We start from the raw sequence: 12,327 nt of genomic DNA, 5'->3' as shown, positions 1-12,327 counted from the left end.
ATCTTCTACCTTTATCCATCCGGAGTGGAGCGGGTTCATCTTCAATCCAGCCGACGCGGAGCATCCTCTTCAAATGAAGTCCAAGCGAAGAATGAAGGTTCCTTTAAATGACATCATCCAAGATGGCGTCCCTTGAATTCCGATTGGCTAATAGGATTCTATCAGCCAATCGGAATTAAGGTAGGAAAAATCCTATTAAGCCTCTCTTTTTTTTGGAGTAGTTAACCCTTAGTATCCTGAGTCCGATTTTGTAAAATATTTTGATACTAGTAGGAACGGATCAATATTTAGATCTTTTTACACAGAGTTATTTAGAAGCAGTTCCTAATAGGAAAGAACAAAATACGGCTGATTTAACTGTTATAATAATTATTGTAAAGTCCTGAATTTATATATACAGCTGAAATTGAGGTTTTATTATACATTCTATCTAAAAAAGGATTTATATAGATTTGAATCTTTAAAGGGATCCAATAGTTGCATATATCATCCAAATATAACCAAGTTATAATTTGAACTATATATTAAAGTCTGAATTTTGAATTGGGAATCCCAAGATCTAAGTGGAAAGTAATCAGATAATTTGCCCATAGCTATTAGCGCCATCTAAATCGTTTCTAGAATTTAAGATTACAATCACTGCCTAGGAAGGAGGCAGTATATATAGATAGGCTAAGTGGGAACAGTCTAGCGCTACACAGATAAATATATCTAGGAAAAATCCTATTGGCTGATCCAATCAGCCAATAGGATTGAAGTTCAATCCTATTGGCTGATCCAATCAGCCAATAGGATTGAGGTTGCATTCTATTGGCTGTTCCAATCAGCCAATAGAATGCGACCTCAATCCTATTGGCTGATTGGATCAGCCAATAGGATTTTTCCTACCTTAATTCCTAATTTATACCTAATTTATTGTAATAAATAACCAGCTATTACAAGTGGCAAGTTATTGCTACCGTGAGCTTGCAGTAGCAATTAGTGCTTAAAAATATAACTAGATCTCTGGTTAATTTTATAAATGTGCCCCAAATGCCCCCAAAATACAGTGTAGTATATTTTATTACAAATTAGGCTGTAATTTTGGGATAAAGTTGATGGGAGTGGGTTGTTAGAAAACAAATGGCACTGAAATATATATCTATATTCTGATATAAATATATATTTAATAATGCTGCCATCGATGTGTGACTTACCCCCTTTGCTGTGCTTAGGTTCTCTGGTGCCTCTGGTGGCATGAGAACAAGGCTCTCATTAGAACCTATAGAAGCACATTCTAGTGAGCGCAATGCTTCCTAGCAAAGTTCGCATTGCACTTTACTTGTAATACCAGCGCACATTAGCGTGCGCTTGTATTACTCAGTGGAGCGCTAATATCACTTGCGTGCAAGCGATATTAAGTGCTCCACTTGTAATCTAGCCCTTTGTGTTTAGTGCAACTTTTTTAACCCACTACCCTTTATGCGGTCACGCTAACCCGACAAGCAAAAAAAAAGGGTTTGTGCTCTCACAATCACTTTTCAACTTGTAATAGGAGTGCTCCTTCCATCTTGCGCAAAAAGCCTATATCGCCTCGCGCGAAACAGTTAACGCGCCACTTGTGATATAGACCTAGACCAAAATGCTTTTACTGAGCATAGTGTAAAAATGTTACAAACTTTTGGGGTGAGCAGCAAAGAAATTTTGCTTGAAACAGGCAAAAAATGTTTTTCTAAAGATGAAGACTTTTGTTTTGGAAAACACAGCAACACAATACTGCTATAAAAGTGTCCAGTGATCTGGAATTTTGCTGATGCAGAACCTACAACTGTCCCAGATTGTACAGAATTCCCAGTTCCACCTACAACATGGCTAGGGGCCCCATACATTTTATACAGATGGTGAGCTTCGCTAGGGGCCCCATAAATTTTATATAGATGGTGAGCTTGGTTAGGGGCCCCATATATTTTATACAGATGCAGAGCTTGGCTAGGGGCCCCGTACATTTTATACAGATGGTGAGCTTGGTTAGGGGCCCCATACATTTTTATACAGATAGTGAGTTTGGCTAGGGGCCCCATACATTTTATACAGATTGCAGAGCTTGGTTAGGGGGCCCCCATACATTTTATACAGATAGTGAGCTTGGCTAGGGGCCCCATACATTTTATACAGATGCAGAGCTTGGCTAGGGCAGACTCACCTGAACAGCAAAGTCCATGAGTTGTTGGACCGTCAGATCTTGTTCCTTCTGGTGCCCTGTGAGAGACACAAGATGTGACTTATAATGATGGTTAAACCAAGGCAGGTGAGTACATTGTCATGCTTCAATTCTGCTTATTGTTTGCTACAAACCATAATGCATCAGGTTAGCTCAGAGGGCCCCATACATTTATACAGATGGTTAGCTCGCTAGGGGCCCCATACATTTTATATAGATGGTGGGCTTGGTTAGGGTTCCATATATTTTATACAGATGGTGGGCTTGGCTAGGGCCCCATGCATTTTATACAAATAATGAACTTGTCTAGGGCGACCCATAGATTTTATACAGATGGTGAGCTTCGCTATGGGCCCCATAAATTTTATATAGATGGTGAGCTTGGTTAGGGGCCCCATATATTTCATACAGATGCAGAGCTTGGCTAGGGGCCCCATACATTTTATACAGATGCAGAGCTTGGCTAGGGGCCCCATACATTTTATACAGATGGTGAGCTTGGTTAGGGGCCCCATACATTTTATACAGATAGTGAGTTTGGTTAGGGGCCCCATACATTTTATACAGATGGTGAGCTTGGTTAGGGGCCCCATACATTGTATACAGATGGTGAGCTTGGTTAGGGGCCCCATACATTTTATACAGATGGTGAGCTTGGTTAGGGGCCCCATAGATTTTATACAGATAGTGAGTTTGGCTAGGGGCCCCATACATTTTATACAGATGGTGAGTTTGGCTAGGGGCCCCATATATTTTATACAGATAGTGAGTTTGGCTAGGGGCCCCATATATTTTATAGAGATGGTGAGTTTGGCTAGGGGCCCCATACATTTTATACAGATGGTGAGCTTGGGCTAGGGGCCCCCATACATTTTATACAGATGGTGAGCTTCGCTAGGGGCCCCATAAATTTTATATAGATGGTGAGCTTGGTTAGGGGCCCCATATATTTTATACAGATGCAGAGCTTGGCTAGGGGCCCCGTACATTTTATACAGATGGTGAGCTTGGTTAGGGGCCCCATACATTTTATACAGATAGTGAGTTTGGCTAGGGGCCCCATACATTTTATACAGATGCAGAGCTTGGTTAGGGGCCCCATACATTTTATACAGATAGTGAGTTTGGCTAGGGGCCCCATACATTTTATACAGATGCAGAGCTTGGCTAGGGGCCCCGTACATTTTATACAGATGGTGAGTTTGGCTAGGGGCCCCATATATTTTATACAGATGGTGAGTTTGGTTAGGGGCCCCATACATTTTATACAGATAGTGAGTTTGGTTAGGGGCCCCATACATTTTATACAGATGCAGAGCTTGGTTAGGGGCCCTATACATTTTATACAGATAGTGAGCTTGGCTAGGGGCCCCATACATTTTATACAGATGGTGAGTTTGGCTAGGGGCCCCATACATTTTATACAGATGGTGAGCTTGGTTTGGGGCCCCATACATTTTATACAGATGGTGAGTTTGGCTAGGGGCCCCATATATTTTATACAGATAGTGAGTTTGGTTAGGGGCCCCATATATTTTATACAGATAGTGAGTTTGGCTAGGGGCCCCATATATTTTAAACAGATAGTGAGTTTGGCTAGGGGCCCCATATATTTTATACAGATAGTGAGCTTGGTTAGGGGCCCCATACATTTTATACAGATAGTGAGTTTGGCTAGGGGCCCCAAACATTTTATACAGATGGAGAGCTTGGCTAGGGGCCCCGTACATTTTATACAGATTGTGGGCTTGGCTAGGGGCCCCATACATTTTATACAGATGGTGAACTTGGCTAGGGGCCCCATACATTTTATACAGATAATGAGCTTGTCTAGGGGCCCCATACATTTTATACAGATGGTGAGCTTGGCTAGGGGCCCCATACATTTTATACAGATGGTGAGCTTGGCTAGGGGCTCCATACATTTTATACAGATGGTGGGCTTGGCTAGGGTCCCATACATTTTATACAGATGGTGGGCTTGGCTAGGGGCCCCATACATTTTATACAGATGGTGGGCTTGGAAGGGGGCCCCATACAGTATATACAGATGGTGGGCTTGGAAGGGGGGCCCATACATTTTATACAGATGGTGGGCTTGACTAGGGGACCCATACATTTTATACAGATGGTGGGCTTGGAAGGGGGCCCCATACATTTTCTACAGATGGTGGGCTTGGCTAGGGGCCCCATACAGTTTATACAGATAATGAGCTTGTCTAGGGGCCCCATACATTTTATACAAATAATGAGCTTGGCTAGGGGCCCCATACATTTTATACAGATAATGAGCTTGTCTAGGGGCACAATACAGTTTATACAAATAATGAGCTTGGCTAGGGGTCCATACATTTTATACAGATGGTGGGCTTGGCTAGGGCCCCATACATTTTATACAGATGGTGGGCTTGGCTAGGGGCCCATACATTTTAGACAGATGGTGGGCTTGAAAAGGGGCCCCATACATTTTATACAGATGGCGGGCTTGGCTAAGGGCTTCAAACAGTTTATACAGATGGTGGGCTTGACTAGGGGCCCTATAAATTATATACAAATAATGAGCTTGGCTAGGGGCCACATATATTTTATACAGATGGTGAGCTTGGCTAGGAGCTACATATATTTTATACAGATATATGTTTAGTTAAACATATGCTAAGTTATGTGCAGAGATAACAGGACTGTATAGCTAAGTTAGGTGCAGAGATAACAGGACTGTATAGCTAAGTTATGTGCAGGGATATCAGGACTGTATAGCTAAGTTATGTGCAGGAATAAGAGGACTGTATAGCTAAGTTATATGCATGAAAAAGAGGACTGTATAGCTGTGATTTGCAGGGAAAACAGGACTGTATAGCTAAGTTATATGCATGGATAACAGAACTGTATAGCTAAGTTATGTGCAGAAATAACAGGACTGTATAGCTAAGTTATGTGCAGAGATAACAGGACTGTATAGCTAAGTTATGTGCAGATATAACAGGACTGTATAGCTATGTTATATGTAGGGATAACAGGACTGTATAGCTAAGTTATATGTAGATATAACAGGATTGTATAGCTAATGTATGTGCAGGGATAACAGGACTGTATAGCTAAGTTATGTGCAGGGATAACAGGACTGTATAGCTGTTATGTGCAGGGATAACACGACTGTATAGCTAAGTTATGTGCAGGGGTAACAGGACTGTATAGCTAAGTTATGTGCAGAGATAACAGGACTGTATAGCTAAGTTATGTGCAGAGATAACAGGACTGTATAGCTAAGTTATGTGCAGAGATAACAGGACTGTATAGCTAAGTTATGTGCAGGGATAACAGGACTGTATAGCTAAGTTATGTGCAGAGATAACAGGACTGTATAGCTAAGTTATGTGCAGGGATAACAGGACTGTGTAGCTAAGTTATGTGCAGGGATAACAGGACTGTATAGCTAAGTTATGTGCAGAGATAACAGGACTGTATAGCAATGTTATGTGCCGGGATATCAAGACTCTATAGCTAAATTATGTGCAGAGATTACAGGACTATATAGCTAAGTTATGTGCAGGGATAACAGGACTATATAGCTATGTTATATGTAGGGTTAACAGGACTGTATAGCTAAGTTATATGTAGATATAACAGGACTGTATAGCTAATGTATGTGCAGGGATAACAGGACTGTATAGCTAAGTTATGTGCAGGGATAACAGGACTGTATAGCTGTTATGTGCAGGGATAACAGGACTGTATAGCTAAGTTATGTGCAGGGGTAACAGGACTGTATAGCTAAGTTATGTGCAGGGATAACAGGACTGTATAGCTAAGTTATGTGCAGGGATAACAGGACTGTATAGCTAAATTATGTGCAGGGATAACAGGACTGTATAGCTAAGTTATGTGCAGGGATAACAGGACTGTATAGCTAAGTTATGTGCAGGGATAACAGGACTGTATAGCAAAGTTATGTGCAGGGATAACAGGACTATATAGCTAAGTTATGTGCAGGGATAACAGGACTGTATAGCTAAGTTATGTGCAGGGATAACAGGACTGTATAGCTAAGTTATATGAAGGGAAAACAGGACTATATAGCTAAGTAATGTGCAGGGATAACAGGACTGTATAGCTAAGTTATGTGCAGGGATAACAGGACTATATAGCTAAGTAATGTGCAGGGATAACAGGACTGTATAGCTAAGTTATGTGCAGGGATAACAGGACTGTATAGCGAAGATATGTGCAGGGATAACAGGACTGTATAGCTAAGTTATGTGCAGGGATAACAGGACTGTATAGCTAAGTTATATGCAGGGATAATAGGACTGTATAGCTAAGGTATGTGCAGGGAAAATAGGACTGTATAGCTAAGTTATGTGCAGGGATAACAATACTGTATAGCTGTTATGTGCAGGGATAACAGGACTGTATAGCTAACTTATGTGCAGGGGTAACAGGACTGTATAGCTAAGTTATGTGCAGGGATAACAGGACTGTATAGCTAAGTTATGTGCAGGGATAACAGGACTGTATAGCTAATTTATGTACAGGAATAACAGGACTGTATAGCTAAGTTATGTGCAGGGATAACAGGACTGTATAGCTAAGTTATGTGCAGGGATAACAGGACTGTATAGCTAAATATATGCAGTGATAACAGGACTGTATAGCTAAGTTATGTGTAGGGATAACAGGACTGTATAGCTAAGTTATGTGCAGGGATAACAGGACTGTATAGCTAAGATATGTGCAGGGATAACAGGACTGTATAGCTAAGTTATGTGCAGGGATAACAGGACTGTATAGCTAAGTTATATGCAGGGATAATAGAACTGTATAGCTAAGGTATGTGCAGGGAAAATAGGACTGTATAGCTAAGTTATGTGCAGGGATAACAGGACTGTATAGCTGTTATGTGCAGGGATAACAGGACTGTATAGCTAACTTATGTGCAGGGGTAACAGGACTGTATAGCTAAGTTGTGTGCAGGGATAACAGGACTGTATAGCTAAGTTATGTGCAGGGATAACAGGACTGTATAGCTAATTTATGTACAGGAATAACAGGACTGTATAGCTAAGTTATGTGCAGGGATAACAGGACTGTATAGCTAAGTTATGTGCAGGGATAACAGGACTGTATAGCTAAGTTATATGCAGTGATAACAGGACTGTATAGCTAAGTTATGTGTAGGGATAACAGGACTGTATAGCTAAGTTATGTGTAGGGATAACAGGACTGCACTGCTAAGTTATGTGCAGGGATAACAGGACTGTATAGCTGTTAGATGCAGGGATAACAGGACTGTATAGCTAAGTTATATGCAGGGATAACAGGACTGTATAGCTAAGTTATGTGCAGGGATAACAGGACTGTATAGCTAAGTTATATGAAGGGATAACAGGACTATATAGCTAAGTAATGTGCAGGGATAACAGGACTGTATAGCTAAGTTATGTGCAGGGATAACAGGACTATATAGCTAAGTAATGTGCAGGGATAACAGGACTGTATAGCTAAGTTATGTGCAGGGATAACAGGACTGTATAGCTAAGATATGTGCAGGGATAACAGGACTGTATAGCTAAGTTATATGCAGGGATAACAGGACTGTATAGCTAAGTTATGTGCAGGGATAACAGGACTGTATAGCTAAGTTATATGCAGGGATAATAGGACTGTATAGCTAAGTTATGTGCAGGGATAATAGGACTGTATAGCTAAGTTATGTGCAGGGATAACAGGACTGTATAGCTGTTATGTGCAGGGATAACAGGACTGTATAGCTAAGTTATGTGCAGGGGTAACAGGACTGTATAGCTAATTTATGTGCAGGGATAACAGGACTGTATAGCTAAGTTATGTGCAGGGATTACAGGACTGTATAGCTAAATTATGTGCAGGGATAACAGGACTGTATAGCTAAGTTATATACAGGGATTACAGGACTGTACAGCTAAGTTATGTGCAGGGATAACAGGAATGTATAGCTAAGTTATGTGCAGGAATAACAGGACTGTATAGCTAAGTTATGTGCAGGGATAAGAGGACTCTATAGCTATGTTATCTGCAGTTATAAGAGGACTGTATAGCTAAGTTATCTGCAGGGATAACAGGACTGTATAGCTAAGTTATGTGCAGGGATAAGAGGACTGTATAGCTAAGTTATGTGCAGGGATAAGAGGACTGTATAGCTAAGTTATCTGCAGGGATAAGAGGACTGTATAGCTAAGTTATCTGCAGGGATAACAGAACTGTATAGCTAAGTTATCTGCAGGGATAAGAGGACTGTATAGCTAAGTTATCTGCAGGGATAAGAGGACTGTATACTATAGCTGTTATATGCAGGGATAACAGGACTGTATAGCTAAGGTATGTGCATGGATAACATAACTTAGCTTTACAGTCCTGTTATCCCTGCATATAACTTAGCTATACAGCTGTTATATGCAGGGACAATAGGACTGTATAGCTGTTATATGCAGGGACAACAGGACTGTATAGCTAAGTTATATGCAGGGATAACAGGACTGTATAGCTAAGTTATATGCAGGGATAAAAGGACTGTACAGCTAAGTTATGTACAGGGATAACAGGACTGTACAGCTAATTTATGTGCAGGGATAACAGGATTGTATAGCTAAGTTATGTACAGGGATAACAGGACTGTATAGCTAAGTTATATGCAGGGATAACAGGACTGTACAGCTAATTTATGTGCAGGGATAACAGGATTGTACAGCTAAGTTATGTGCAGGGATAACAGGACTGTATAGCTAAGATATGTGCAGGGATAACAGGACTGTATAGCTAAGTTATATGCAGGGATAACAGGACTGTATAGCTAAGTTATGTACAGGGATAACAGGACTGTATAGCTAAGTTATATGCAGGGATAACAGGACTGTATAGCTAAGTTATGTGCAGGGAAAATAGGACGGAATAGCTAAGTTATGTGCAGGGATAACAGGACTGTATAGCTAAATTATGTGCAGGGATAACAGGACTGTATAGCTAAGTTATGTGCAGGGATAACAGGACTGTATAGCTAAGGTATATGCAGGGATAACAGGACTGTGCAGCTAAGTTATGTGCAGGGATAACAGGACTGTATAGCTAAGTTATGTGCAGGGATAACAGGACTGTATAGCTAAGTTATATGCAGTGATAACAGGACTGTACAGCTAAGTTATGTGCAGGAATAACAGGACTGTATAGCTAAGTTATATGCAGGGATAACAGGACTGTATAGCTAAGTTATATGCAGGGATAACAGGACTGTATAGCTAAATTATGTGCAGGGATAAGAGGACTGTATAGCTAAGGTATGTGCAGGGATAACAGGACTGTATAGCTAAGTTATATGCAGGGATAACAGGACTGTATAGCTAAGTTATGTGCAGGGAAAATAGGACGGTATAGCTAAATTATGTGCAGGAATAGCAGGACTGTGCAGCTAAGTTATGTGCAGGGATAACAGGACTGTATAGCTAAGTTATGTGCAGGGATAACAGGACTGTATAGCTAAGTTATATGCAGTGATAACAGGACTGTACAGCTAAGTTATGTGCAGGGATAACAGGACTGTATAGCTAAGTTATGTGCAGGGATAACAGGACTGTATAGCTAAGTTATATGCAGTGATAACAGGACTGTACAGCTAAGTTATGTGCAGAAATAACAGGACTGTATAGCTAAGTTATGTGCAGGGATAACAGGACTGTACAGCTAAGTTATGTGCAGGAATAACAGGACTGTATAGCTAAGGTATATGCAGGGATAACAGGACTGTATAGCTAAGTTATATGCAGGGATAACAGGACTGTATAGCTAAATTATTTGCAGGGATAAGAGGACTGTACAGCTGTTATATGCAGGGACAACAGGACTATATAGCTGTTATATGCAGGGACAACAGGACTGTATAGATGATATATGCAGAGACAACAGGACTGTATAGCTAAGTTATATGCAGGGACAACAGGACTGTATAGCTGTTATATGCAGGGATAACAGGACTGTATAGCTAAGTTATATGCAGGGATAACAGGACTGTATAGCTAAGTTATGTGCAGGGATAACAGGACTGTATAGCTAAGGTATGTGCAGGGATAACAGGACTGTATAGCTAAGGTATGTGCAGGGATAACAGGACTGTATAGCTAAGTTATGTGCAGGGATAACAGGACTGTATAGCTAAGGTATGTGCAGGGATAACAGGACTGTATAGCTAAGTTATGTGCAGGGATAACAGGACTGTATAGCTAAGGTATGTGCAGGGATAACAGGACTGTATAGCTAAGTTATATGCAGGGATAACAGGACTATATAGCTAAGTTATGTGCAGGGATAACAGGACTGTATAGCTAAGTTATATGCAGGGATAACAGGACTGTATAGCTAAGTTATGTGCAGGGATAACAGGACTGTATAGCTAAGTTATGTGCAGGGATAACAGGACTGTATAGCTAAGGTATGTGCAGGGATAACAGGACTGTATAGCTAAGTTATATGCAGGGATAACAGGACTATATAGCTAAGTTATGTGCAGGGATAACAGGACTGTATAGCTAAGTTATGTGCAGGGATAACAGGACTGCATAGCTAAGTTATGTGCAGGGATAACAGGACTGTATAGCTAAGTTATGTGCAGGGATAACAGGACTGTATAGCTAAGTTATGTGCAGGGATAACAGGACTGTATAGCTAAATTATGTGCAGGGATAACAGGACTGTATAGCTAAGGTATATGCAGGGATAACAGGACTGTGCAGCTAAGTTATGTGCAGGGATAACAAGACTGTATAGCTAAGTTATATGCAGTGATAACAGGACTGTATAGCTAAGTTATGTGCAGGAATAACAGGACTGTATAGCTTAGGTATATGCAGGGATAACAGGACTGTATAGCTAAGTTATGTGCAGGGATAAGAGGACTGTACAGCTGTTATATGCAGGGACAACAGGACTATATAGCTGTTATATGCAGGGACAACAGGACTGTATAGATGTTATATGCAGGGACAACAGGACTGTATAGCTAAGTTATATGCAGGGACAACAGGACTGTATAGCTAATTTATGTGCAGGGATAACAGGACTGTATAGCTAAGTTATATGCAGGGATAACCGGACTGTATAGCTAATTTATGTACAGGGATAACAGGACTGTATAGCTAAGTTATGTGCAGGGATTAAGGGACTGTATAGCTAAATTATGTGCAGGGATAACAGGACTGTATAGCTAAATTATGTGCAGGGATTACAGGACTGTATAGCTAATTTATGTGCAGGGATAACAGAACTGTATAGCTAAGTTATGTGCAGGGATTACAGGACTGTATAGCTAATTTATGTGCAGGGATAACAGAACTGTATAGCTAATTTATGTGCAGGGATAACAGAACTGTATAGCTAAGTTATGTGCAGGGATTACAGGACTGTACAGCTAAATTATGTGCAGGGATAACAGGACTGTATAGCTAAGTTATGTGCAGGGATAATAGGACTGCATAGCTAAGTTATGTGCAGGGATAACAGGACTGTATAGCTAATTTATGTGCAGGGATAACAGAACTGTATAGCTAAGTTATGTGCAGGGATTACAGGACTGTACAGCTAAATTATGTGCAGGGATAACAGGACTGTATAGCTAAGTTATGTGCAGGGATAAGAGGACTGTATAGCTAAGTTATGTGCAGGGATTACAGGACTGTATAGCTAAGTTATGTGCAGGGATAACAGGACTGTACAGCTAAGTTATGTGCAGGGATAACAGGATTGTATAGCTAAGTTATATGCAGGGATAACAGGACTGTATAGCTAAGATATATGCAGGGATAACAGGAATGTATAGCTAAGTTATATGCAGGGATAAAAGGACTGTACAGCTAAGTTATGTGCAAGGATAACAGGACTGTATAGCTAAGTTATGTGCAGGGATAACAGGACTGTACAGCTAAGTTATGTGCAGGGATAACAGGACTGTACAGCTAAGTTATGTGCAGGGATAACAGGACTGTATAGCTAAGTTATGTGCAGGGATAACAGGACTGTACAGCTAAGTTATGTTCAGGGATAACAGGAATGTATAGCTAAGTTATGTGCAGGGATAAGAGGACTGTATAGCTAAGTTATGTGCAGGG

The 12,327-nt window shown here is 40.7% G+C and overlaps 1 protein-coding gene across 1 annotated transcript in view; it reads right to left on the bottom strand.

Annotated features, from left to right (window-relative positions):
- LOC128656815 (tyrosine-protein kinase SRK3-like) overlaps positions 1 to 12,327 on the bottom strand; it is a 93,473-nt gene that overhangs the window by 32,850 nt on the left and 48,296 nt on the right. The window contains 1 exon segment of the mRNA XM_053710979.1: positions 2,183 to 2,238. Coding sequence (XP_053566954.1) covers positions 2,183 to 2,238 — 56 coding nt within the window.

The sequence above is a fragment of the Bombina bombina genome, chromosome 4, assembly GCF_027579735.1.
Source record: "Bombina bombina isolate aBomBom1 chromosome 4, aBomBom1.pri, whole genome shotgun sequence".
NCBI lineage: Eukaryota > Metazoa > Chordata > Amphibia > Anura > Bombinatoridae > Bombina > Bombina bombina.
The sequence above is the reverse complement of the archived record's forward strand: the minus strand, read 5'-3'. Positions and strand labels throughout refer to the sequence as shown.